Source organism: Mauremys reevesii, linkage group 7 (genome assembly GCF_016161935.1).
Source record: "Mauremys reevesii isolate NIE-2019 linkage group 7, ASM1616193v1, whole genome shotgun sequence".
Lineage (NCBI taxonomy): Eukaryota > Metazoa > Chordata > Testudines > Geoemydidae > Mauremys > Mauremys reevesii.
Genome location: NC_052629.1, coordinates 2,120,480 through 2,148,383, shown reverse-complemented (window position 1 = coordinate 2,148,383; position 27,904 = coordinate 2,120,480). Strand labels below are relative to the sequence as shown.

The following is a 27,904-nucleotide window of genomic DNA, read 5'->3' as shown; positions in this document are numbered from 1 at the left end:
CTGCTGCCAGACCGAGGGGGGGTCTCTCCTTAGAACAGACCACGTGAGAGACCCAGTCCCTGGCGGGGCAGGAGTCTGGGTCTGGATGGGGGATCACCCCCTGCAGCAGGGGAACCTGCTGCCAGACCGAGGGGGGGTCTCTCCTAAGAACAGACCACGTGAGAGACCCGGTCCCTGGTGGGGCAGGAGTCTGGGGCCTGGATGGGGGATCACCCCCTGCAGCAGGGGAACCTGCTGCCAGACCGAGGGGGGGTCTCTCCTAAGAACAGACCACGTGAGAGACCCGGTCCCTGGCAGGGCAGGAGTCTGGGGCATGGATGGGGGGTCACCCCCCTGCAGCAGGGGAACCTGCTGCCAGACCGAGGGGGGGTCTCTCTGAACAGACCACCCCCTCGTCCCCAGGGCGTCTGTCATAACTATAAAGGGAAGGGAACAGCTCTCCTGTGTACAATTCTATAAATCCCTCCTGGCCAGAGGCACCAAAATCCTTTTACCTGGAAAGGGTTAAGAAGCTCAGGTAACCTGGCTGACACCTGACCCAAAGGACCAATAAGGGGACAAGATACTTTCAAATCTTGGGCGGGGGGCTTTTGTTTGTGCTCTTTGTTTTGGGGGTTGTTCGCTCTTGGAACTAAGAGGGGACCGGACATCAGTCCAGGTTCTCCAAATCTTTCTGCACCAGTCTCTGATATTTCAGACTTGTCAGTAACAGCCAGGCCAGGCGGGTTAGTTTATCTTTGTTTTCTCAACTTGTAAATGTTCCTTTGCTAGAGGAAGGTCTATCCCTGTTCTGCTGTAACTTTGAACCCAAGGCTGGAGGGGTCCTCTGGGCTCTATGAATCTGATTCCCCTGTAAAGTTATTTCCATCCTGATTTTACAGAGAGAAACGTTACCTTTTCTTTTAATAAAATCCTTCTTTTAAAAACCTAATTGATTGTTCATTGTTTTAAGATGCAAGGGGTTTGGATCTGTGTTCACCAGGACTGATTGGTGAGGGGTTGCTCTGCAGCCTACCCAGGAAAAGGGGTGGAAGGACTTGGGGGGGGAGGAATTAGTCTCAAATCTGCCCAGGAAAGGGGGGGTTGGGGACTTGGGAAATAGTTGGGGGAAGGCAGAGTTCCAAGTGTCTCTCCCCTAAGATTTAAAACACTCTTGGTGGTGGCAGCTCACTGTTAACCTGAGCTGGTAAATAAGCTTAGGGGGTTTTCATGCAGGTCCCCACATCTGTACCCTAGAGTTCAGAGTGGGGAGGGAACCTTAACAGCGTCCCAGGGGACACTGGGCTGCTCCAAGCCAGGGCCGGCTGCTCCCCTGTGGCGCTCCCTGGGCCGATGGCAGGGCTCAGAGCCCACCCAGGCGTGGGTCCCACACCCCGTCGCAGGGAAGGAGCTGGGGATACCATGTGCCATGCAGCTCCGGCCCCGGCTACCAACCCCCCTAAGAGTCCCCTAGGCGGGATCAGCCCCCAGCCCCTACCTGTAGCCGTCGTAGCTGGCGACCTGCGGCTCGTAGTCCCTGGCCTGCCTGCCAATGGTGTCCAGCGCGGCCGTGACGTTCCCCAGCGTGTCCAGCACCGGGATCTCACTCCGCACCCCGCCAATCTTCCGCCTGACCTCGGCCAGCTGGCCCCGCGCGTCTGTGGGGGACGGGCACGTCAGGGACACACGGGCACTGACAGCTGCTCCTGTAGCCCCCCGGGGCCCACGCTCCAGCTCCCCCTGCACAATGCGTGGGGCAGACGCAGCCTGCGGCGGACAGATCTGAGGGGGCAGCAGGTGGGGGGAAGGGGGAGGAGAGCGCCTGAGAACGGGAGAGCTGTGCTGATTGGACAGGAAGGGAGAACGGGGCGGGGGGCAGAGGGGAGAGCACACACCCGCTTCACAGGCTGAGGTGGGGCCTGGACCCCTGGCTCCGGGGAGGGACGGGCAGGGCCTGGCCATCACGGTGCCCAGTCCCAGAGCAGGGAGCCGTGGTGGCTGGGGCAGGAGGGGTCTCCCCAGAGGGAGGGGGAGGAGGTGCCCCAGGTGCCCCCTTCCCGTCCCTCGCGGGCACCCCCGTACTACCAGACGGCAGTGCCACTTACCCGCCACCACCGTCTGCGCCTGCTCCTCCACCCTCGTGGGGGTCTTGTTCAGCGTCTCGTTGGCCTGCAGCCCCAGACACGGACGGGAGAGACAGACAGACAGGCTCAGATCCCGCCCAGGGCCCCAGCACAGAGCACAGGGTGAGGGCAAACGCACCACCGGCCCTGCTCCAGCCCCGCATGCCCCGGCACAGGCCAATGCCACGGGCTCAGCGCTGGCCCGGACGGGCCGCTGGGCTCTCCCCATCTGGGGCGGGGTACGACGACGGAGGCACTCTCAGCCCCCCCTGGGCAGCACTGGCAGGGCACTGGGCTGGATGGACCGTTGGCCTGCTCCAGGTCAGGAGGGGGTAGATGCCCGGCTAGCACGCCGGGCATTTTCCGCATGGTGTCAGCGGTTCGGGTCCCTCTGCCCCGCCCCAGAGCCATGGCTTGGAGACGCAGGCTGCTCGGCTGAGGCAGGCATGGCTGGGTCGCTCACCGTGGGCAGGGAGAGCCGGCAATGCCCCTACAGACCAGCCCCGCCCGGTGCTGGTCAGAGCCGCGTCCTGCTAGCCCTGCGCCACCCCCCAGCCTGTACCTGCTGCAGGGCAGCACTCAGGTTGGCGCTGGTCAGGTTACTCAGCAGTTCCAGCTGGCTGCTCACGTCCGGGACCTGCGGAAACAGGAGCACGTGGATCAGACGGCAGGGTTGACGGGGGAAGGAGTGCGGGCTGAGAGGGTGCTGGTGTGACGTTCTGAGTGCAATACAATAGCTCATCGAAAGGTGACAGGGCCAGAAAGAGTTAATTACCTCCCAGGCTGACCTGCCCCAGGGCCGAACTGTAGAGACTGGTTAGGAAGATCTGTAAATGACCAGAGCTTTGAAATGCAGCCGCACTGTTAGAGGGAGAAGGGGAGGTGTTTGCTCAGGGCTTGGGATGTCAGCAAACAAGTCTTGTCTATTGCTAGAGCTTTGATTCAAAGATCAAAACAGGAATATTAACATTTAGGAAGACACTTGAGTGAAATAGTATTATTGTCTGTGTGTCTCTTTGAAGGTTGTGGTAACCTGCATCTGAACTGTTGAATGGATAAATTACCCTGTGCTAATTGCCAGGATGTTTGGGAGGAGAGTTAAGCCTATTGTTTTCTCAGGCCAAAAGGCTGCTGGAAATGTATAAAAACCCTGGGACACGATCCTGCTTCATCTCAGATCTGCTTTGGGTTTCAAGAGGGGGAAACCTTAAGCCACAAGGACTGAGATCCCCAGTCACTGGCTGGAGTCACCCTGAATATGGACATTGGACTATAACCTATGGACTATTTCTGAAAGGACTTTTGGCAACTACGAGCTCATCTCTGCTGTGTATCTGAACCTCAAGAATTGAATTCAAGTCTGTCTGTAGATTGATCTTTTAACCAACTCTCTTTCTCTCTTTTCTTTTTTAATACATTTTAGTTTAGTTAACAAGAATTTACTATTGCATGTATTTTGGGTAAGATCTAGGTTATAATTGGACCTGGGTGTGTGGCTGATCCTTTGGGGTTGGAAGAACCTTTTCTTTTATATGAGATAAGATTTTCAGTAATCCGTCATCATATCTGATGTGTGTGTCTGGACGGAGGCCTGAGGCCGGGTACTTTAAGGGAACTGCGTGGTTTGGATTCTGAGTAACCAGGGAGGTGCTACAGAAGCTGTTTTGTGCTGGCTTGGGAAATGTAAGTATTGGAAGATCCATCAGCGTCTGGGGTTTGTCTGCCCCGTTCTGTTTGCAGTTCACCCTGATTGGGTGACCTCAGCTGGCTCCCACAGGCAGCACCATCACACTGTTGGTGGCACCAGGCATGGCCCAGTGTTGACAGAGGGGTGGAAAATGACAGTGCCAATGAAGGCTCCCTGTATTAGGCCTCTGCTTGTTCGAACCGCTTCCATGTTTAGACTTTAATTAACCCCACAGGCTAGATGGAAAGAATGGAATGTGTGGCAACTAGTTATCAGTACCAGGAGGCAATTATACAGCCTGCTTGCACCTGGCTGAAGGGAGTGAAACAGAATGACCGGTCAAGAAAAGTTACTAACGAGATAATATGTTTTTTTGCCAAGTATGATTTAACCAGCTCAATATAATTGCTGCTTTATAATGTACTTGCAGTATGGGAACTAGAAGGGAAGGAAGAAGGGGGGGGGGGGGGAAAGGGGGAGCTGGGCATTGGGGGTAATAGACATGCTTAGCTAAAATCATGTATAAAGAGAGAGAGCTGCTTGTATGGGGTGTGCTTGATCTGAGACCTGTCTGTGTCTCCGAGCACGTGCGCTTTGAGATCTCAAATAAACCTTTTTTTGCTTCTCCACCCTGGTGTGTCTAATTGGAGCAAGGCACTCCGGGCAACGAACCACTGTTGCTGTCGCCTCAGGCCTTTGTGCCGGCAACACACCCATCCAGCCCCCATGCACCCCACACCACTCTGTGCCCCCTACAGCCCCCAGCCCCCCGTGTGCTCGCCTCACCATGCTGAAGTCAGCCTCAGGGGCCAGGCCGCTGACGGACACCTGGGCGCAGGGCTGGCCACAGTTCTGCAGGGTCCGGTTGATCCGCTCCTGCAGGCTGCTGAGATTCTGGCTCAGCTCCCCCTGCAGCTGCTGCAGGCGCTGGCCCGACTCGTTCACGGCTCGGAGCTCCTGCTCCGCCAGGTCCGTCACTGCGGGGGGCGGGACAGCAAGGTGCTCCTTATAGCTCAGTCCATCCCGTCTGCACCGTGCCCCAACCCAGGGACAAACGGGGTAGGGGGATCCCTGTGACACCCCCTGACTGTGCCACAAGGGGGACCCCCAGACACCTCCAAGGTGACCCCTCAGCACCTCAGCCAGGGCTGGGGCCACAGGCGCTGACTCGGTGGGTGCTCCGGGGCTGGCAGCTCCCCACCCCGCCCCCCTGCTCCAGCTCACCTCCGCCTCCTCCGTGAGCGCGCCACCATGGCCTGCTTCTCCCCCCTCCCTCCAAGCGCCTGCGCCGCAGAACAGCTGTTTCACGCGGCGGGGAGGGAGGGGGAATGCAGCACGCTGGGGGAAGAGGGGGGGCTGGGGCAGGGATTTGGGGAAGGGATCCAATAGGGGCAGGGAGGGGGCGGAGTTAGGGCGGGACTTTGGGGCTGGGGCTGGAATGGGGGCGGGAAAAGGGGAAGGGGGGCGCGGGGACCCACCGGCACCAGAGAAAATTGGCACATATGGCTGGGGCGAGCGGGACCAGCCTGTCTCTGACCACCCTGCTCCGTGCTGCAGGGGTGGAGGCCAGGCTGGAGTCGGGGAAGGAGCTGGGTGCAGCCTCCGCCCAGGCCCTTGGGGCGACGGTGAATCGGGGGATCCCAGGGGATGGCTAGTGGGGGAGTTACTCCAGCCCAGGGTCCCTGGGCCCCTCAGGTGTTGGGGCTGGGGGTGACATTCTATACCCTGGGGGGTTGTGCTGTAACCCCCATATTCCTCATTTTCATATCGTTGTGATCTCCCCTCACAAGGCAGCTTTATATGTGTCAGGGGAAAGGTTCGGCTCTGCTGAAATCATTTCTCTCTCTGCAGATGTGTATCATACATATGAAGTTATGAGAAGTGTGTTGTATGGTTGTCACCACATGCTGTGAGTTGGGGAATCAGCCAGATATTCGCTCCCCAGAGGCAACAGCAAGGAAAGTAACCAACGCCCGGGTGTGGTGTCAAACGACCCACCAAGAGCCATTGTCCAGCAAGGGAGCTACAAAGCAGTGACTCCCTGTGACGAACTGGGAATGTTCTTAATGTTTCCTCTGAATACTGTGTGGGTGCCTCAGTTTCCCCTGTGCAGTTCTTATGTCTCTAGGTGGTGGGATAGGGAGTGTAATTGTTGCACAGCGGAAGGCTGGTGTGCATAGGTGGCCGACACTCTGTCGCCTGGCAACTAATGGCCAGGCCCTCCCCCCCCCCCCCACAAGGGGATGCTAAAGGTGTGGGAGACAAAGAGGTCAGGTGACCTCCTGGCCCGGGAAAGGAGCTGAGCCGAGAGGAGGGGCTGGAGGGGGGGTCAGTTTGGGGCTGGCTGGGGACGAGGAGTGAAGTGCAGACGTGCGGGTCTGGCTCACTGCCCCCCAGAATGGACCCGGCCGAGGGGTCCGGTTCTCTGTACCTACAAGCTCTGTTTTAGACCCTGTTCCTGTCATCGAATAAACCTCTGTGTTACTGGCTGGCTGAGAGTCATGTCTGACTGTGAAGTGGGGGGGTGCAGGATCCTGTGGCCCCCCCAGGACCCCGCCTGGGCGGACTCGCTGTGGGAAGCGCACGGAGGGGCAGAGGATGCTGAATGCTCCAAGGAGAGACCCAGGAGGTGAAGCCGTGGGAGCTTCTTGCCCTGGAGACAGGCTGCTCCGAGGGAGAGGAGGCTCCCCAGAGTCCTGCCTGGCTCCGTAGGGAGCAGTTCCAGAGCAGCGCCCGGGGACTCCGTGACACTCCCCTGCATGAGGCCCCACCAGGGGAATTGCTGAACCTTGTTTGGAGAGACTCAGCAATGCCCCCAGACATGCCTGGACTTGTGTTCTGCGGGCTCATGGACTGAGGGTACCGACCAGGCAGAGTGGACACTGTCACGGCGGAAAAAACAAGAAACTCCCCCACTTCGTCACAGACACATACTGGGCCCTGCTCCTGCCCCCCTCTGCTGCAAGCAACCAGGACACTGAGAAGACGACAAGACTCCGGCACAGGAGACTGGCCCAGGTTTAGGGAACAAGCCTGTACCCGAAGGACGGCAGCATCCAGCGGGGTGAGAAACTGCTTCAGCTACTCGCTGCCCAGCCTAATAGGGTTGAGAGTTTGGCAACAAGGCAGAGTGGTTACAGCCTAATCACTTACAATCTATCGTTGTCGTTAATAAACCTGGTGGTTTGTTCGACCTGAAGCAGTGAGTCTGGTCTGAAGCGTGTGTGAAGGAGTAGGAAGCACAGACTGCCTGTGCGGGGGAGGGGAGAGCCAGAGGTTTAGGTGAAGATGCAGGAATTCAACTGTGAGCTGAGCTTGGCCTGAGGGAGGTGACACCTCTGGCCAGGGGAGACAAAGGAAGGAGGCGGAGGAGAGAGGAGGGGCCGGAGAGGACTGGGGGAAAGAAGGTGGGCTGGAGAAGAGAGGGGAGTCAGGAGACCGAGCTCTGATCCCCGGGGGGGGCTGTGAGGCCCCCCAAGATGGGCCTAACCGGGGAATCTGGTTATCTGTGCCTGCAAGACCTGTGTGGGACTGTGTTCCTGTCGTCTAAATAAACCTTCTGCTTTACTGGATGGCTGAGAGTCCTGGTGAATCGTAGGGAGCACGGGGGTGAAGGCCCTGGGTCCCCCACACTCCGTGACAACTGGTGGCAGCGGTGGGATCGGCAGCACCCCGTGGACGGCGCTTCCTGCAGTAAGTGACTGGGGAGCAGTAAAACGAAGGGGCGATTCACCCCTGGGAGAGTGTGGCCGGAGAGCAGGACTTTGCAGTAACAGGGTCCCCCCGGGGGATCACAGTGAGCGATCCCAGGGGCGAAGGAGTCTGCAGCTCGACCCTGGCAGAGAGGGGGTGACCTCAAGGACTGGCACACTAGGGGTCCCCCTGGAACCCGTGGGGAGTGGCGAGCACCCCGGCCTGCGAGCGGCTAGCAGGAAGATGTATTCCCAGAAGCGCAAGTGTGAGCTGGTGGAGCTGTGCAAGCAGGGGGGGCTGCGCCATGGGAAGCTCACCAAGGCCCAGCTGATTGCCCGGCTGGAGGAGAGATCGCAGGAATGAACCGGTCCCTGTCTCTGAGGGAAGCAGCCGGGCAGATGCAGCGCAGGCCCCAGTGTCTGTACCCGCTGGGAGTGGCCAGTCGGCGGATGAGGGCTCCTCGAGACCCCCCACCCCTAGGCCTAGGGGGAGGGGGAGGAGGAGCCCAGCTACCGAGGGCACCGTGACCCCCCCGGCCAGCCGGGTATCGTGGCCTCCGTGGAACTCAGGCGGCTGGAGTTGGAGAGAGAGATCAAACGGATGGAGATGGAGGAGCGTAAGGAGCTGAGGGCATATGAGGAAAGACAAAGCCAGTGTGAATACGAGGCGAGAGAGAAGGAGAAGCAACAGCAACGTGAATTTGAGGACAGGGAGAAGCAGCGTGGTCGGAGCTGGCCATGGCCCAGCTGAACAACAGGAGGCCCGGCTGCGGTGAGTGAGGGGCCCAAGCCTACAAAGAGCTTCGATAAGAACTTCCTGGCCCGCGTAAGGAGGAGGACATAGACACCTTCCTGACGGCCTTTGAGAACGCCTGTGAGCTGCACCAGGTTGACCCGCAGACAGGATCCGGTGCCTCACCCCTTACTGGACTCCACCGCCGTGGAGGTGTACAGCCGAATGAAAGGAGGAGGCGCGGGACTACAACCTGTTCAAAGAGGCCCTGCTCCGCGAGTTTGGGCTGACCCGGAGATGTACCGAAGAGGTTCCGGGGTCAACGTAAGACCCGGGAGGTCACATACCTGCAACTGGTCAGCCGGCGCGCACGCCCGCAAGTGGACGGCTGGGGCCCAAACTAGAGAGGACCTGCTTGACCTAGTCGTACTGGAGCACCTGTATGCGCAGTGCCCGTCTGACCTGAAGCAGTGGCTGATGGACCGGAAGCCGGAGAACCCGCAGCATGCAGGCCGGCTGGCCGACCAATACCTGGACAGTCGGGCAGGGGATGGCAGGGAGGAGTCTCGAAGGAGCAGATCTGCCTCAACGCAGAGAGAGAGTCACCATGGGACTTCCCAGAAGGAGCCGAGGGAGGGCCCCCACCAAAGGGAAGCATCTGGCGTCAGGTCCAGCCGTCCCCCTCGAGGGGACCCACGAGACATGGGCTGCTATCAATGTGGCCAACTGGGCCACGTACGGGGCCAGTGCCCCAAGCTCCGGGACAAACTGAGCAGACCAACCCCACACCGGGTCAACTTGGTAGAGACCCAGCCGGATGAGGGGCAGCGGTCGCACGAGCACGGGGTGGGCTGCAAAGGAGGAGGGGGCCCGGGTCGACCCCTCCGAGGGCTGGATGCTCCCAGCCCTGAGTTTGGGGTTTACAGGGTGGGCACGGGACTACCCCTCCGGAGCGGGTGCCTTGTTCCCCTGGAGGTAGACGGGAAGGAGGTCACTGGGTACTGGGATACGGGCGCAGAGGTGACGCTGGCCCGGCCGCAGGTGGTGGGCTCAGGTCGGATGGTGCCCAACACCTACCTGAACCTGAGGGGTGATCGGGACCCCATTCAAGGTGCCTGTCGCGAGGTACACCTAAAGTGGGGACAAGGAGGGCTTCAAGGACGTGGGAGTGCACCCACATTTGCCCACGGAGGTGTTAATGGGGGGGGACCTCGAGGACTGGCCAAGTAACACCCAGGGTACCCTGGCCGTGAACCGTAGTCAGGGTCGACGCAGGGCTCTGCACCCTGACCCCGGGAAAGTACTTTGGCCGAGACACCGGACCCTGACCCGGTAGGGAGGACAGGGCTCAGAGAGGCTGCGGCCGCAGACCCAGCCGGTGAGAGAGAACAGATCCCGCCCCTGCCCCAGCGGCTGAGTACCAGGCCCTCCTTGCGGAGGATAGGGACCTGGCCAACCTCGGGGACAGACCATGGGGCAGGTGGCCGGAAAAGGTTCCTGTGGGAGAAGGGCTCCTGTACCGAGAATGGGCTCCCCAGGAAGATGGAGTCAGGGGATCAGGAGGCAGCTGGTGGTACCCCAGGAGTATCGCCACCAGCTGCTGTGCCAGGCCCATGACATTCCCCCTCAGGGCACCAGGAGCCTGGCGTGCCAGCAGCGGCTGCTGCAGAACTATTACTGGCCTGGGGTCTTTGCCCATGTCCGGCAGCACTGCCGCTCCTGTGGCCCCTGCCAGAGGGAGGAAGGCCCGGGACAGGGGAGATGGCTGTAAGATCCGGCCCGCCGCCGAGCCTGTCCAGAGGGGGCCAGGGTCAGAAGGGGGCTCTGAACCGAGAGAACCCGAATCACAGCCCCCAGACTGGAACGTGAGAAGGCCCCAGCCCAGGGTGCACCCCAGGGGTACTGGGGTGGGGAAAGCTGGCGGCATAAGGTTGTAGGTGGGTCGAACTTCCCGGGTCACTGGCTGGAGTGACCCGCTCAGTTCAGTCTCGAAGGGGAGAGATGTGAAGGAGTAGGAAGCACAGACTGCCTGTGCGGGGAGGAGAGCCAGAGGTTTAGGTGAAGATGCAGGAATTCAACTGTGAGCTGAGCTTGGCCTGAGGGAGGGGAGGTGACACCTCTGGCCAGGGGAGACAAAGGAAGGAGGCGGAGGAGAGAGGAGGGGCCGGAGAGGACTGGGGGAAAGAAGGTGGGCTGGAGAAGAGAGGGGAGTCAGGAGACCGAGCTCTGATCCCCGGGGGGGGCTGTGAGGCCCCCCAAGATGGGCCTAACCGGGGAATCTGGTTATCTGTGCCTGCAAGACCTGTGTGGGACTGTGTTCCTGTCGTCTAAATAAACCTTCTGCTTTACTGGATGGCTGAGAGTCCTGGTGAATCGTAGGGAGCACGGGGGTGAAGGCCCTGGGTCCCCCACACTCCGTGACAGCGTGTCAGAGCCTCCCCTTGGGATAACAAGCCTGGTACATATCGGTTTCTTTGTTAAATTGATGAACTCATATAAGCTTGTAGCGTCCCGCGGGCATAACTGGCCCCTGCAAGACGGAGGTTCCCAGGGTTGTGTCTGGGACCGGAGATGTTGGCTAGTGTCATTCGGTTGCACAATCCAAGGAGCAGCTTACACGCCAGGGCTGTGTGTGACCAGCCCAGGGGTGGGGTTCTCCCAGCAGAGCAGGGTCAGGCTGGCTCCCAGAGTTAAGGACTGGAGTGACCTAGCAGATCACCAGTCCAGATAACACCAGGGGAACGTCACAGGGGGTTACGCTGCCCTCCACTGCATAGCCTGCCCCCTGGCACCGCCCTGAGCCCCCACAGCTTTCCCACCAAACACCCCCCTCGCCTTAGGGGCTTGTTCCCCCCGGTGTCTGGGGGAGCCCCCAGCCCATGCCTGCCCCCCTCAGCCCCAGGGCCGGTACCTTCCAGCAGGCGCGTGGCAGAGCCCAGCGCCCCATACGCCTCCTCTCCCACCTCGGAGATGATCCTGCCGCCCAGGATGGGTCCGATGTCTGTGGAGAAGGGGGCAGCGCTGTCACCTCGGGCCCAGCCAGACGCACGGCCACCAGGGAGGGCTCCAAACCCCGAGCCCCGATCTGGCCCTCACTCCCCACCCCCCCGCCCCCCAACATGGGGGCTCAGCACCGCAGCACCCACCTGCAGCGTGGGCACACGGGGGGCAGGCAGCGGGCGCAGAGCGGGCCGGCCACGGAGCCCATGTCAGGCTACGGTCCCTTGAGAGGAAGTGGCTAAAGCTACGGGTTGGGAGCCAGGACTCCTGGGTTCCTTACCCCTCTGCCACTGCCCTGCGGGGTGCCCTTGGCGGGTGTGGCGGGGAGAGTGGCCCTGGCTGGGCTGGAGGGGCTGCGCCACGGGAGGGGGAGGGATGAGGAAGCAGCCAAGTGGAAGGGGCAGGTGGGCAGGTGGCTGAAAGCCCGGAGTGGGCAGGGTGCAGGTGGCCAGCCAGTGCCCCTGCACCGGGAACGAGCCCCTGGGGCCGTACAGGCAGGGAGCAGAGCCCCGTGCAGCCCAACCCCCACCAGGGCTCTGAGCGCTGGGGCAGGGTATCCCCACGGGATAGCCCAGGCCGGCCACGCGTCCCCAGCCCCCCGCCCCGGAGCCAGGTCCCCCTCAGCCCCCGCCCGGAGCCAGGTCCCCTCAGCCCCTGCCCTGGAGCCAGGTCCCCTCAGCCCCCGCCCGAGCCAGGTCCCCCTCAGCCCCTGCCCCAGAGCGGGGTCACCGGGCCACACCCCCAGCCCCCAGCCCCGGGCCAGGTCCCCTCAGCCCCTGCCCCGGAGCCACGCCCCCAGCCCCCGCCCCAGAGCCACGCCCCCTCAGCCCCCGCCCCGGAGCCAGGTCCCCTCAGCCCCTGCCCCGGAGCCACGCCCCCTCAGCCCCCGCCCCGGAGCCAGGTCCCCTCAGCCCCCGCCCAGAGCCACGCCCCTGCCCCCCGCCCCAGAGCCACGCCCCCTGCCCCCGCCCCAGAGCCACGCCTCCTCAGCCCCTGCCCCAGAGCCACGCCCCCACCCCAGAGCCAGGGACCTGCCCCACCCCAGCCCCCTGCCCCAGAGCCAGGACCCCAGGGCCCCACCCCGGCCCCCCGCCCCAGAGCCAGGGCCCCGCCCCCCAGGCACAGACTCACTCTGGAGGCTGCCGTTGGCCCGGCTCACCGGCACGTCGCTGGAGGCAATGATGAAATCCACTTGCTGCAGGGACAAGGAGAAGGGGGGTGAACACGGGCCTGGCTGGAGAGGGGGCTCCCGCCCCCACCATACCCAGCACAAATGGACTAGCTCAGGGGGCTACGTGGATCACCCCCGGGCAGGCCCCTGGGATCCACACCCTGCCGGTCTCTGGCCCGCGGGGTGGGCGGGGCTGGGGGGCTCCGGCAGGCAGGGGAGCAGCGGGGGCGCTGCACGTACCTGGGGGATGGAGCGGACGAAGGTGCCCAGGTTCTCCAGCGTGGTGTTGAGGGCACCGAAGCTGCCGTTCACGGCACGCGAGACGCGGTCGTTACTGATGAAAGCGCAGATGTTCCCAGCCCTGGGACAAGGAGAAAAGGGGGTGGGGGTGGCGTCAGCACACGGAGACCTGGGGGGCCCCTAGCTATATGCGCTGAGCCCCCAGAAGGTCCATGCACAGCGCGGCCTGCGCACAGCCAATGGCCTCATGCTCTAAGAGTCAGGACTCCAGGGTGCTGCCCCTCCCCGTGCCTCAGTTTCCCCCCGGTGAGGTCCACCCTTGGAGGGTGAGGGGGCATAACTAACAAGCCAGCGTAAAGCGCGGCTCGCACTGAATGTGCCAGCCCTGCAGCTTCGTCCCGATCCCAGGTCCCTGGTCCCCCCACTGACCCCCCCTTTCCTCAGGGTGACAATGGCACTGTCACAAACCCGGGGGTGTCACGGAGTCCCTGGGCGATGCTCTGGAACTGCTCCCCACAAAGCCAGGCAGGACTCTGGGGAGCCTCCTCTCCCTTGGAGCAGCCTGTCTGCAGGGCAAGAAGCTCCCACGGCTTCACCTCCTGGGTCTCTCCTTGGAGCATTCAGCATCTTCTGCCCCTCCGTGCGCTTCCCCCAGCGAGTCCGCCCAGGCGGGGTCCTGGGGAAGCCACAGGGTCCTGCCCCCCCACTTCGCAGTCAGACGTGACTCTCAGCCAGCCAGTAAAGCAGCAGGTTTATTTAGATGACAGGAACACAGTCCAAACCAGGTCTTGCCGGTACAGACAACAGGACCCCCCTTTAGTTAGGTCCATCTGGGGCCCCAGGGAGGCCTCAGCCCCGTTGGGAAGCCCAAGCCCCGTGGGGGCCCCTCTGCATTTCCCAGCCAGCTTCAAACTGAAAGCTCCCCCAGCCTCTCACTCAGCCTCCCCCCAGCTCCTCCCCCAGCCTTTGTGTCCTTTGTTCAGTGTCCGGGGCAGAGGTGTCACCTGGCCTCCAACCCCCCTCCTGGGGTCTCAGGTTACATGCTCAGGTACCTCCCTTCCCCAAGGCCGTCCCTGTCCCAGCACAACTCCCCTGCAAGCGTCCCAGGTCAATGCTCCCCACTCAGCATTCACAGACACAGCCAGAACATTCCCACTTCGTCACAGGGGGTCACCAAGCCTGCGAGCTTCACTGCCACAGCAGGGGTCAATCCCTGGCTCCTATCAGCTGAGCTAAAGGAGAGTCGCCACTCGGGGTACAGGGCTTATGACACACAGATTAGCAGCTCTGATCCTGCCCAGTAGGGAGCAGTGTGGCCAGCCAGTCCAGGGCAAGCACTTCTAGAACCTTCTCCCTTCCAAGGGGCTCAGTGGGAGCTAGGCCCCCAACACGCCCCCCATGACCCCCAGGGACACTCCAGACTTTGCACGGGTTAACCAATCCACTCCCGCTTGGCACCAGAGCATTCCATCCTCCCTGTCACAGAGATGGAGAAACTGAGGCAGCAAGTCCGGCCAGGGCTCAGCCTGATCTCCAGGTGCCGGATCCCCAGCTCCCCGGCCATTGCTCCAGCATCACCTTCCTGCTCACACTCAGCGGGGCGAGCGGGGGGCTAGCTGGGTCCTCCCCCCCGCCCCCCGGGGTCATTCCAAGGCGCCGTGGCCTGGAACACTCTAACCCCAGGTTGAACTCAGACCTCAACTTCCTGAGGCTTCCGGCCCTTTGTCCTCGGGCAGGAATCTGCTCCTGTGAACAATGGGGACTTCCTGGCGGGTCTCTGCCTCGCCCACCTGCTTTCCCAGCAGCTCTCCCCCGCAGGCAGCGGTGTCTGCCCCTCCCCATTGCATCTGGGCTCCCCGGCCTTGCACCCAGCCCCTCCCCACCCAAAGGTGTCTCCTGGCTCCAGAGAGCTGGGTCTCCAGCCAGAACCTCAGCCCCGGGGGAGTAGGGCTCCGTGTGACAGGTCACTCATGCTAGTGTGTTCATCCCCTGGGTGGGATCACGGCCTCAGCGCACAGATAAAGCCATGGGGGGGTGGGGTTGTTGAGCAGCCGGCCCAGGCCACCCCACTGTGCGAGAAGAAATGACGAGCCAGTGGATGAGACCAGCCTGGGGACCCAGAGATCTGCCTAGCTCAGAGGGGGTTAGTAACACCTGGTCATCCGGGGCCCTTACTCCCTATACAGGGTAACGGGGCCAGCGACGCACAGCCAGGCAGCAATGCAAGAGCCCACGGTGCTCGGGCTCTGCACTGAAATACGGCCCGCGGAGGCGCTGGGCCGGAGCGCGGCACTCACAGGATAAGGGTGGTGACCAGCAGCACCGAGGCAAAGAGCACCCTGCGCCGGCAGCCCGTGCGCTTGCTTTGTTTCTGGTACATCGTCCCCCCGCAGTTCCCGCAGCAGCGGCAGCAGCAGAAGCAAAAGCCAACGAGGGGCACGAGGATGATGAAGAGGAGGCCGATGGCCGTGCAGACCAGGAAACCCACCTCGTAAAGCAGCACCTAGGGCGAGAGCACAAGGGTTAGCAACGTCCCGCCAGCAGTGCCCGCGACCCTGGGCCTCACTCCTCCCCCCAAAATGCAGCTGGCTCTGGGGCGGAATGCGCCAGCACTTAACACAGCGTGGCAGCTTAGGGCAGGAAGTGAAGGAGCGACACTGCGGGGGAGGCACCAGGATTTGGGGAGGCAGAAAGGAGTCACCAGCTCTGGAACCTGGCCAGGCCGCTGGGCTTTCTGCCTGCAATCGGACAACGTGCCTTGGGGTTTGATTCCTTCAAAGCGCTCCAGCCTGCTGCCCCTGTCTGCAGCACGGATGGCATCGCTGGGGGGAGGGCATCAGTTGGGGCATGGCTGACCTCAGAGTGGGGGCACTCTCCCTCTGTGCCTATGGGGGGCCCTGCCCCATGACCCCGCCAGGGCCCTCACCTCTTTGTACACAGCAGGGTTCGTAGTGCCATTTTTCTGCTGGATCAAGTTGGTGAGGAGTTCTGGGGAAAAGGAGCAGAGAGGAGAGTTAGCACCCCAGAGACGCCACGGCCAGAAGGGACTGTCCTGCCCCCCTCCCCTCCGCCCCAGTCCGACTGGCCGCGGGACCCAGGCCCGAGAATTCACCCAGCGACTCCTGCTTCGTGCCCAGGAATCTGGGGCCGTGCTGGAGCAGAGCTTTCAGGGACAATCCCTGGTTACATTAACACTGCACTAAATGCCCATGGCTGGCCCGGGTCAGCTGGCTCAGGCTGCAGGGCTGTAAAACTGCAGTGTAGACGGCCGGGCTGGAGCCTGGCCTCTGGGACCCTGCGAGGGGGGATGTCACCCCCCCACACACACCCGCACTGAGCTCCCTTTCAGCAGGAGCTGGGATGAGCCTGGGAACCCGCAGCCTCTCCCATAAGCCATGGTGCAGCCCCTCCCTCAGCCAGCTTGGCCCCGGTGTGACCTCGGCACCAGCTCTGTTTGCCTTTGAGCTGGGGCACACAGCTGCACCGGAGGCCTGCCCCATAGGCCCGACCCGGGTATAACAGTGCCAGCCTGGGCAGCGCTCCTGCTAATCCAGAGCCGTGCCGGAAGAGCCCAGCCTCCTGCCTGCAGCGAGGCCTTGCCAAGGCGCCGGGGGAGCTGCTGCCTGGCCTGGAGCCCCTGTCTGAGGGCCCGTCAGTAGGAGCCAGGAGCCACAGGCACAGGCTGGGCCATGCCCAGAGCCAGCCCCCAGCCTCCCAGTCACGGGGTTCGGATAAAACGGGACCTGGCTCTGAACCTCTCGTGTCCAGGGTTCGGGCCCTGGCTGCAGCGCCTCCCGGGCGAGTCCGAGCCAGCCCATCCCAGCCATGCAGCCAGTGCCCCAGGAGCCACGGCACAGAGCCCCGAGCCACGGCAGCACTGCCTCCCCCAGCGAGCCCCAGCCCAGCAGGAGGGCCCCCCGCCCCCCGCCGCTCTAACGCTTCCCCCGATCCTGGTCACCCTGGCCCCTCCCTCCCCACGACCCGGAGCTCCAGGGCAGAAGGGTTTGTGTGGAAGGGGCACCGCTGAGCAAAAGGCTGGCGCTGCTGTGAGCGGGGTGGGGCTCAGTAGGGGGCGCTCTCCCCTCGCAGTCCGTGCTGACCCCAATGCCCCGGTGTGGCGCTAGGGGGCGCTGTGCTGCAGGGGGTGGGCTGGGGGCTCAGTAGGGGGCGCTCTCCCCTCGCAGTCCGTGCTGACCCCAATGCCCCGGTGCGGCGCTAGGGGGCGCTGTGCTGCAGGGACTGGGGTGGGGCTCAGTAGGGGGCGCTCTCCCCCTGCAGTCTGTGCTGACCCCAATGCCCCAGTGCGGCGCTAGGGGGGCTGTGCTGCAGGGACTGGGGGGGGGGGGCTCAGGAGGGGGCGCTCTCCCCTCGCAGGCAGCACTGACCCAGTGCGGCGCTAGGGGGCGCTGTGCTGCAGGGGGTGGGATGGGGGCTCAGTAGGGGGCGCTCTCCCCTCGCAGTCCATGCTGACCCCAATGCCCCAGTGCGGCGCTAGGGGGCGCTGTGCTGCAGGGGGTGGGATGGGGGCTCAGTAGGGGGCGCTCTCCCCCTGCAGTCTGTGCTGACCCCAATGCCCCAGTGCGGCGCTAGGGGGCCTGTGCTGCAGGGGGTGGGATGGGGGCTCAGTAGGGGGCGCTCTCCCCTCGCAGTCCATGCTGACCCCAATGCCCCAGTGCGGCGCTAGGGGGCGCTGTGCTGCAGGGACTGGGGGTGGGGGGCTCAGGAGGGGGCGCTCTCCCCTCGCAGGCAGCACTGACCCAGTGCAGCATACGGGGCGCGGTGCTGCAGGCACTGGGGGTGCATCTGTGCCTGTAGAAAGCAGAGGTCACAGGACTGCAGTGGGGATCACGTCCCCCGGCCACGCTGGGCTGTGATCACCTCAGCTGACAGTCTCTTTCCCCGGGGCTGACGTGCAGACACGGGCCGGGCTCACCCCACCCCAGTGGGCACCAGGGACTCCATCCTGCTGGGGCATATCCAGGGGCTGTTCTCTAGCGAGTGCCAGCCGGGCCTGGCACACCCACAGCTCTAGTTCCAAACTGCATGAACTCCTCCCTTTCCAGCTGGGGGCTGGTTTCCGTCCCATGTCCTGCTTTCCCCTTGCATCACCCCAGCCCGACTTATCCCCTGCCCCCGGCCCGCGGTGTATTCGGCAAGCTCTCCAGGGCAGAGCCCCGCACCGTCACACCTGTGCGGCAGCAGGAAACAAACCGTGAAATCAAACAAGTCGGGTCACTGCCAAGAACCAGATGGCTTGTTTGCAAACTGCAAAACAAACAGGAGATCCAACCGGGCGACAAGGAAACACAGGCCCAGGGGAGACAAAGGGAGCAAACAAAAGCACCTCAGGCCCTCGAAAAAAGCAGGGGAACCGGTCCAGATTGGGTGGGGGGTTATGTGATTTCGGGGAACCAGAGCACTTTCCGAACCTTGTGTAAGGATCGCTCCACCTGCCACTGCAGTGCAGCCACCTCGGGGGCGGAACATGGCAGCTGTTGAACAGCACCCAGCAGCGAAAGGGAAAGTGGTCTGCAATAGTTCCTGCAGGACCAGTCTGGGCAGACACCCGGGCTACTCATTCTAGTATCTCAGCTCACCACAAGCAGCCAGGACTTTGGTCGTTCGGCTCCTTTGAGAGATGGTCCCTCCAGCACCCCCTGGGCTCTGGCTCACAGGGAAGAATCAGCAACCCCACTGCCTGCACCTCCCAGCTTTCCTAGGCAGTCTCCCCCCCAACCCCCACTAGACCCAGGTCACCCCCTCCAGCACTGGCCCACATCTGCGTGCATTACAAATGGGGAAGGCTCATTATCCTCGTTTTACAGAGCAGAGAAACCGAGGCACAGAGAGCCCAAAGCCAGCGTTTTCACTGACCGCGGGTGCCCAAGCTGAGGCCCTCAAGGGGGCCTGACTCGCAGAGGGGCTGGGCCCCACACACCCACTCTGGCCAGTGGGACCCGCGGGCGCTCTGAGCAGTGCAGATCAGGCTCCAGGCACCCCAAATTCAGTGGACACTTTGGAAAAATTGGCCTCACGTGACTCGCCCCACTCCACAGAGTGAGTGTGGCATGGGACCCAGGAGTCCTGGCCCCCAGTCCTGTGCTCTAACGGGCTGGTAGGCTGTCACACAGCTCTTCCTGCCATGGTTTGAAGCAGACAGAAAAGTCCTGCACTCAGAGATGAAGGATTCCCAGCTACTTGCAGCTGGCTCGCAACAAACTCCTCTGTTCCCCGGGGATAGAGCCGGCCTGGGTGCTCCCCTCAGGACCCCACCCGCTACTGACTCACAAACTCGGGTCAGGCTCTGCAGAGAGGAGCCCAATCCCGGCAGCTGCCGGGTGAGAACATAAGCATGGCCAGGCTGGGGCACACGAATAGTGTATCTAGCCCAGGATCCTGGACAGAGACCACAAGGAAAATAGCACTGGCTGGGTCACAAAAAGCAGATGGATGATGGGATGAAACGAGCATCATGGGACATAAGAACATAAGAGCAGCCAGACTGGGGGTCAGAGGAAAGGTTGATCTAGCCCAGTGTCCTGTCTGCCAACAGTGGCCAGTGCCAGGGGCCCCAGAGGGAATGAACAGAACAGGGAATCATCCAGTGACCCATCCCGTCGCCCATTCCCAGCTTCTGGCAAACAGAGGCAGGGACACGGTCCCTGCCCAGCCTGGCTAATAGCCATTGCTGGACCTGTCCTCTCTGAACTGATCTAGTTCTTTTCTGAAGCCAGTTATAATTTTGACCTTCACAACATGCCCTGGCAACGAGTTCCACGGCTGACTGCGCAGAAGTACTTCCTTGAGTTTGTTTTAAACCTGCTGCCTATTAATGTCATTGGGTGAGCCCTGGTTCTTGTGTTACGAGAAGGGTAAATAACACTTCCCTGTTCACTTGCTCCGCACCAGTCAGGATTTTATAGCCCTCTGTCATATCCCCCCAGTCGTCTCTTTGCCAAGCTGAACAGCCCCTGTCTTTTTCATTTGGAAGCTGTTCTATGCCCCTAATCCCTTTCGTTGCCCTGCTCTGTACTTTTTCCAGTTCGAATGTATCATTTCAGAGCTGGCGCGGCCAGACCTGCGCGCAGTGTTCACGGGGTGGGCGTGCCCTGGATTTCTGTAGGGGCATTAGGAGATTGTCTGGTTTATTCTCCATCCCTTTGCTAACGGTTCCCAGCATTCTGTTCGCCTTTCTGGCGCCGCTGCGCAGGGAGTGGGGTTTCAGAGAACTCCCAGATCTCTCTCTCGAGCTTATTTAGATCCCATCATTCTGTCCGTAGAGTTGGGATTTTGTTTTCCAACGTGCCTTACGCTGTGTTTATCAACACTGGCTGTTACCTGCCAGTGCTGCCCTGTTGCCGAGAGACAAGGTGGTTAGTTAGGTAATATTAGCTTTGATTGCACCTGCTGTCGGTGAATCACAACAGAAGCTGGTCCAGTAAAAGCTATGACCTCACTGACCAGGTCTCCCTGATATCCGGGGATCCACCCGGCTACAGCACCGCTGCCTACATCTCGTTGCCCAGTCACCCAGTTTAGCGAGACCCCTTTGTACCTCTTCGCACTCCGCTTTGGATTTCACTCTCTGCAGCAGTTTTGTATTGTCTGCAAACTTTGCCAGCTCTCTGCTTCCCCCTTTTCCCTTGTAACGGACAGAAATAAACACTAAACTGCCACATACAAATCCTGAGACTCCCAGGACGGCCCCCGAGCACGCCCTGTGCACACACACTGCTCTGACCCAGAGCACAACCATGGGCGGGAGGTTTGTAGAAATTTTGGTGGTGCCCAGAACCCACTCCAGCCCAAACTCCGCCCCCCCAAAACTCCGCCCCCCACCTGCCCAAGGCTCTGGGAGGAGGTCTGGGGTGCAGGGTGCAGGCGCTGGGAGGGAGTTTGGGGATGGGAGGGGGTGTGGAGGGAGGGGGTGCAGGCTCTGGGCGGGAGTTTGGGGGAGGGAGGGGGTGCAGGGGTGGGGCTGGGTTTGGGGTGGGGCTGCGGAGTGGTTGGGGGTGGGGAGGGGGGCTCTGGGCTTTTGCAGTGGGGTGGGGTGTGGGCTGTCGGGTGGGGCTGGTGGTGAGGGGTTCATGATGCAGGAGGGGGCTCAGGGTTGGGGCAGACAGGGTGTGGGAAGATGAGAGGTTTGGGCTGTGGGAGGGGGCTCGGGGCTATGGCAGAGGGTTGGGGTGAGGGCTGTGGGGTGGGGCTCAGGATGAGGGGTTCATGATGCAGGAGGGGGCTCAGGCTTGGGGCAGACAGGGTGTGGGAGGATGAGGGCTCTGGCTGGGGATGAGGGGTTTGGGGTGTGGGAGGGGCTCAGGGTGAGAGTAGGAGTGTGGGGGGTTAGGGCTCTGTCTGGGACGACGATGAGGGGTTTGGGGTGTTGGAGGGGCTCAGGGCTGGGGCAGAGGGTTGGGGTGCAGGGGGGTGTGAGGGCTCTGTCTGGGGCTGGAGATGAGGGATTTGGGATGCTGGAGGGGCTCAGGGCTAGGGCAGAGGGTTAGGGTGCGGGGGGGTGAAAGCTCTGGCTGGGGGCTCTGGGGTGGGGCAGGGCTGGGGATGAGTTTGGGGTGCAGGCAGGCTGCTCTAGGACAGGGGCCAGAGAGGAGGGCTCCCCCCAGCCCTTTCCCTGCTGGCAGCAGCGAGCTCTGGGGGAGAAGCCCCCCCAGCAGCACACTCACCCCCACCACTGTCACTGCACATGCTCCTAGGGCCTCTCTCAGGTCCAGGAATCTCCCTCGCCTCCCCCGTGGTGGGTGCCGGGGGTGCTGCGTGCGCCTCCTCCCCTGCTGTTGCCCCTGACTGTAGCCTCACTGGGGGTGGGGGATGGGGCTGCCTCCTTGCCCAGCCTGGGGCAGGAGCGGTGACCGGGGGGCTGTGCTGGTGGAGGGTCCCGCCGGAAAAGGGAAGGGTCTGAGGGGGAAGGGCAGGCTCAGTCAGTCTGCCCTGGCAGTTGATTTGGGGGGCACTGGAGGCAGCGTGGAGCTGCACGGAAGAGGCAGGGACGCTCTGCTCCCTTCGGGGCCCGAGGACATGCACGGGGCCAGCAAGGGGGGGCCGGGGGACACTCGGGGGAGGCACGGGGGGGCAGCAGGTGGGGCCGGGGGGGAGACCCGGCCCCAAACATTGGTGGAGCTGGGCCCCTGGGCTCTGAATATTGCTGGTGCCCAGGCACCACGTGGGTATATAACTTGCCGCCCATGAGCACAACAGAACTCACCCTCAGAGCCCGATGCCAGCTACAGCGCGGGGCTGCAGGACGGCTCTCGGGCCTCAGCCCCACTCAGCGGAGGAGCTTTGGGGCCAGCCTTTCATTCGCTGGGTCCCAGAGCACTTCACAGAGCCCCCGCCAAGTGAGAGTGGGTCTCGAGACCTTGCACAGGGCCGGCTCCAGGCACCAGCATTCCAAGCTGGTGCTTGGGGCAGCAATCTGCAAGGGGCGGCAGTCCCTGTTGTTTTGCCCCCAGGCAGCACACCGAATTGCCGCCGTGGACGGCAGGGGCAGTCCGTGTGCCCTTAGGGCAGCATGTGCGTTTCCATGGTGGCGGCAATTCGGCGGCAGCTTCTATGTTTAGCTGTCCGCGGCGGCTTCAGCTAAACATAGAAGCTGCCGCCGAATTGCCGCCGTTGCGGAAATGTGCCTGCCGCCCTAAGGGCACACGGACTGCCCCCGCCGCCGCGGCAATTCGGTGCGCTGCTTGGGGCGGCGAAAACTGTAGAGCCGGACCTGACCTTGCAGGTGAAATCGGTGACACGAAGTCTGGGTATATTTGTCGTGCAACCTATTTATTGACACTCTCTGCGCCAGTGCTGGGGCAGCCGTGGTCACAGACAGCGCGCAGGCCACCCCCTGCTTGCAGGACTCTCAGCTCAACGCCCGGGCCCAGCTCCCACAGAGCAAATCTGCCCCAACTGGCTCTGGCTAGATAAACGAAGGCAGGGAACGAACTCTCCTGCCCTTTACAACAGCTCCCCCAAAACCAGGCTGCATCATAAACCCACCCGCAATGCGACACTTCTGAGGCTGAGCACAGCCTGCTGCCTCTGGGGAACAGCACCTCCTGGGACTCCCCACAGCCCCACGGATAACGAGGCCTGTGGAGTGCTGGGTGGGGCGGGGAGACGAGTGAGACGCACCCTCTGCCCCAGCTGGGTCTCTGCTCCATCTCCCATCAATGACCCCATCCAGGAGCGCCGCCAGCTTTTTTGCCGCCCTAGGCGGTGGAAGGTCCCGCCCCCGAAATGCCAACGACGACAGAGGCAGCGGAAGGTCCCGCCCCCGAAATGCCGCCGACGACAGAGGCAGCGGAAGGTCCCACCCCCGAAATGCCGACGACGACAGAGGCAGCGGAAGGTCCCACCCCCGAAATGCCGCCCCTGACAGAGGGACGACGACGACTGGGGCGGCCGAAGATCCAGGCACCGCGGTCGCCGCCCCCCAAATGTTAGCGCCCTAGGCGACCGCCTAGGTTGCCTAATGGGTTGCGCCAGCCCTGACCCCATCCCCAGTGCCCCCTTTGTCTCCTACCCCAAACCTTTCCCCACTGGCCCCTGTCATGGCCTCCTGCCAGCCCCCATCATTCCCATCCCTCAGGACCCCCGTCCCCTCCCAGAGGCAGTGGATTGCCCAGTCAATGGTTCACTTTCATAGGCCCCAGCAGGCTGCACATCCCCCTCCCCAGGATGTTGTAACCCACACCACAGCCCTTCCGTCTGTTACGTTGCGCCACGCTCCTTGCAGAGCTGCCTTCAGGCTCGGCCTGCCGCAGGCCCCATGGATCTCAGAGCGCTTTGCACACGTGCATTGCAATCCCACCCGATCGGTGGGGAAACTGCAGCACGGGGCAGGGGCATGACCAGCCCAAGCTCAGCCAGGCATAGAACCCAGGAGTCCTGCTCCCCAACCTGGGGTCCCAGGCATGGGGCCATGCTGCCTCCCATGATAACACATTCAGCTAACGAGCTGCAGAGCACTGAGCAGCAAATGCCAGGGTGGCAGACGCGGGTCTAGGGGTGCACACAGGGCCGGGGGGACATTCAGGGCAGGGAGCAGAGGGACGTGTGTGGATGGTGCTGAAAGCAGCTCTTCAAACGAGATCCTGCAGGGACCCAAGTAACCCGGGTCTGACCCCTCCCCGCCCCACACATCAGAGCCTGGGAGCTGCAGCCACCTGCCCTGCCCCACTCCAGATAACTCAGAGGGGGGGGGGGAGCCCCCTGGGGGCAGCAGCCTGGGGATGCCCGCACCACGCTCTTACCGGCTGGGAAGGCATTTGGCTGCACCAGCCCCAGGAAGGAGCGCACCATGCTGGACAGGCCGGGCAAGCTGCCCGCGGGGGGCGCCGGCCCCGGCTGGTACTCCGGCTGCGAGAGGTTCTGCAGGGCCATCCTGGGCCGGGCTCTGGGGCAGCTCCGAGGGCCGCCGGGGGAACGTGCCGCTCCGGGGGGGCAGTTAGCTCCTGGCCTTCCTCCACACGGTGCTCCCCAGCAGGGCTCGGGCACGCCGGGCAGGGCCAGGCTCCTGGAACAGACCAGAGGTGTGAACAGGCCACAGACCCAGCAGGGCACTGGGCCCAGCAGGAAACGCAGGGGTGAGATAAAATACCTGCTGCTTCCTGCTGAGGGAGAAGAAAGAGGAGTGGCTGCTCAGACAGAGCCCCAGGCAGGGTGCCCGCAGATAGACAAAGGGCAGGGCCAGGCCAGGTGTGGGGCAGCCCCTGGGAGGCAGGAGTGAGCTGGGGATGCGAGGGGTGGGCAGCCTGCAGCCCCGAGGCCTCCAGCGTGTTGGGGTTCTGGGCTGCCCATGTTAATTTGTGATGAAAGAAAAACAACTTCCCCACCCCCGGCTCCTCCTGCCCCCCCCACAAGGGCCTTGTCCACATCTGGCTCAATGTGGCCTTGGGCAGCCTCTGAGGTGGAGGATCCGCAGGCCGAGGGTTATGGGTATTCTGCCCTCCCCAGAACAGAAGCAACCCTGGTCCCTGGGGTGTCTGGCAGTGCTGGGGTGTGTGATGCCCCCAGGACCCCACTCTCCCCGCAGCCCAGCCCGTTAGCGGACTGCTGGGAAGGCGCGGTTCCCCCAATACCCCCACACCCAGGTTTTTGCCCTGATTGTCATAGACTCTTGCTTGGGCTAGCGGACTCCAGAGACGCCAGCAGCTGCCGCTCTCCAGCCGCCCAGCTCGGACAGCAGCCAGCACCATGCAGAAGTAAGGGTGGCAGTACCGCAACCCCCTACAATAACCTTGTGACCCCCCCCCCCACACACACACACACCACAACTCCTTTTTGGGTCAGGCCTTCTTCAGTTACAACACCCTGACATTTCAGATGTAAATAGCTGAAATCATTGAATTTACGATTTTTAAAATCCTATTAGCGTGAAATGGACCAAAATGGACAGTGAATTTGATAGGACCCTACTCCGGGGGAAATACGGCCCAGCAGCCACCAACGGGTTAATCTGGAAACACCTGGCTCCAGGCTGGGCCCAATTAACTCCGCCCCCTAGGGGGTGACATCTGGGGCAGCCCTCCCGGGCCAGTGCCCTCTCCCTGCCCCCCTCCCCATGCGCTAGAGGCAGCCCCCCCCCAGGAATAATGGGGGAGCCCCAGTGCCCTAAGGGAGTAGGGTGACCCCCAGGTACACACTCCCTGCCCCCCAGCCGCCTAGGACACGTTCCAGGCTGCTGCAGCCAGGATCTGCCCTTGGGAATCTCCCCAGAACCTGATCCGAGTTGCCCAGAGTTTCCTCGTCGCCCGGCTGCTCCAAACGCTGGGTGGGCACCCCAAGAGGGGCCCTGTTCTGACGGGCAGCGCTAGCCCTGGGGGGGGGATACCCGCAGGCAGGGGAGGGTCACGGCTCACTGGTGGGGGACCCAGGAAGGGACCCCCCCTTTCCCAGCTGGGTACACAGCTCCCACTGCTCCATCAGATCAGAGGGCAGGTTGGCCAGCCTGAGCAAGGACTGCGCAGCCGGATCCGCCCCACCCACCCCCCTTGGCCCTTCGGGGGACGGCCGGGACTCGGGACTGGGAGTCCAGATGCCTGGGTTCAGTTCCCAGCTCTGGGAGTGGAATGGGGTGTAGTGGGTTAGAGCTGAGGGGGCTGGGTGCCAGGACTCCTGGGTTCTCTTCCCACCTCCGGGAGGGGAGGGGGGTCTAGTGGGTCAGAGCAGGGGGGGCTGGGTGCCAGGACTCCTGGGTTCTGTTCCCAGCTCGGGGAGAGGAGTGGAGCCCAGTCGGTTTGGGTTGGGGACTGGGAGCCAGGACGCCTGGGTTCTCTCCCTGGCCCGGGGAGGGGAGGGCAGTGGGGGCTGGTGGGTTGCAGCGGGGAGCCCTCCCCCCCGGTAGTTTAATGGGCGGGGGCCGGAGTCCCCGGGCGGGGCTGGGGCAGGCTCTCCCGGCCCGGGGGCGCTTACCCGGACGGGTCCAGGTGGGTCCGGCGGCGCGGGCTCGGAGCGAGGCAGGGGAGCGCTGGGTGCCCGGGAGCCGGGGGCCGGACTTAGCGCTGCTCCTGCCCCGCCCGAGCCCGCGCGAACTTCGGCTCTGCCCGGCGGCGAGCTCCCGCCGCAGAGACCCTGCCCCACACCCCTGCCCCTGACATCCTGCCCCACACACCTCCTGCCCCACACAGCTCCTGCCCCCCAGAGACCCTGCCCCACACACCCCCTGCCCCCTGACATCCTGCCCCACACACCTCCTGCCCCATACACCTCCTGCCCCACACACATCCTGCCCCCCAGAGACCCTGACCCACACCCCCCCTGCCCCCTGACCTCCTGCCTCACACACCTCCTGCCCCACACAGCTCCTGCCCCCCAGAGACCCTGCCCCACACACCTCCTGCCCCATACACCTCCTGCCTCACACACCTCCTGCCCCCCAGAGACCCTGCCCCACACACCTCCTGCCCCACACACATCCTGCCCCCCAGAGACCCTGACCCACACCCCCGGCCCACTGACCTCCTGCCACACACACCTCCTGCCCCACACAGCTCCTGCCCCCCAGAGACCCTGCCCCACACACCCCCTGCCCCCTGACATCCTGCCCCACACACCTCCTGCCCCCCAGAGACCCTGCCCCACACACCCCCTGCCCCCCAGAGACCCTGACCCACACACCCCCTGCCCCTGACCTCCTGCCTCACACACCTCCTGCCCACACACCTCCTGCCCCCCAGAGACCCTGCCCCACACACCTCCTGCCCCCTGACATCCTGCCCCACACACCTCCTGCCCCCAGAGACCCTGCCCCACACACCTCCTGCCCCAGAGACCCTGCCCCACACCTCCTGCCCCCACACCTCCTGCCCCCAGAAACCTGACCCCACACCTCCTGCCCCTGCCCCACACACCCCTGCCCCTCTGACATCCTGCCCCAGAGACCCTGCCCCTACATCCTTCCCCAGAGACCCTGCCCCACACACCCCTGCCCCCAGAGACCCTGCCCCACACCCCTGCCCCTGACATCCTGCCCCACACACATCCTGCCCCACACAGCTCCTGCCCCCAGAGACCCTGCCCCACACACCCCCTGCCCCCTGACATCCTGCCCCACACACCTCCTGCCCCATACACCTCCTGCCCCACACACATCCTGCCCCCAGAGACCCTGCCCCACACACCCCTGCCCCCAGAGACCCTGCCCACACTGACCTGACCTGCCCACACACCTCCTGCCCCACACACCTCCTGCCCCCAGAGACCCTGCCCCACACACCTCCTGCCCCTGACATCCTGCCCCACACATCCTGCCCCCAGAGACCCTGCCCCACACACCTCCTGCCCCCAGAGACCCTGCCCCACACACCTCCTGCCCCCACACCTCCTGCCCCCAGAGACCCTGACCCACACACCTCCTGCCCCACACATACCCCTGCCCTCTGACATCCTGCCCCCAGAGACCCTGCCCCTACATCCTTCCCAGAGACCCTGCCCCACACACCCCTCTGCCCCCTAGAGACCCTGCCCCACACACCCCTGCCCCTGACATCCTGCCCCACACACCCTGCCCCACAGAGCTCCTGCCCCCAGAGACCCTGCCCCACACCTCCTGCCCCATACACTCCTGCCCCCCGCACACATCCTGCCCCAGAGACCCTGACCCACACCCCTGCCCCCTGACCTCCTGCCTCACACCTCCTGCCCCACACAGCTCCTGCCCCAGAGACCCTGCCCCACACACCTCCTGCCCCATACACCTCTGCCTCACACACCCTGCCCCCAGAGACCCTGCCCCAGTGACCTCCTGCCCCACACACATCCTGCCCCCAGAGA

The 27,904-nt window shown here is 63.1% G+C and overlaps 1 protein-coding gene across 3 annotated transcripts in view; it reads right to left on the bottom strand.

Annotated features, from left to right (window-relative positions):
• Positions 1-27,904, bottom strand: part of LOC120369183 (prominin-1-A-like) — a 60,090-nt gene that overhangs the window by 13,730 nt on the left and 18,456 nt on the right. The window contains exons 1-11 of one of the 3 annotated variants that reach the window (XM_039482168.1): positions 26,045-26,113; positions 23,884-24,146; positions 15,552-15,613; positions 14,923-15,128; positions 12,626-12,746; positions 12,346-12,409; positions 11,126-11,215; positions 4,576-4,766; positions 2,665-2,739; positions 2,085-2,148; positions 1,478-1,637 (exon numbers count right to left, since the gene is read on the bottom strand). In XM_039482168.1, coding sequence (XP_039338102.1) covers positions 1,478-1,637; positions 2,085-2,148; positions 2,665-2,739; positions 4,576-4,766; positions 11,126-11,215; positions 12,346-12,409; positions 12,626-12,746; positions 14,923-15,128; positions 15,552-15,613; positions 23,884-24,013 — 1,163 coding nt within the window. In that variant the 5' untranslated portion in view covers positions 24,014-24,146; positions 26,045-26,113. Of the gene's footprint in view, positions 1-1,477; positions 1,638-2,084; positions 2,149-2,664; positions 2,740-4,575; positions 4,767-11,125; positions 11,216-12,345; positions 12,410-12,625; positions 12,747-14,922; positions 15,129-15,551; positions 15,614-23,883; positions 24,147-26,044; positions 26,114-27,904 lie in introns of those variants that run through there. The other 2 variants (XM_039482169.1, XM_039482170.1) reach the window with 2 other exon arrangements.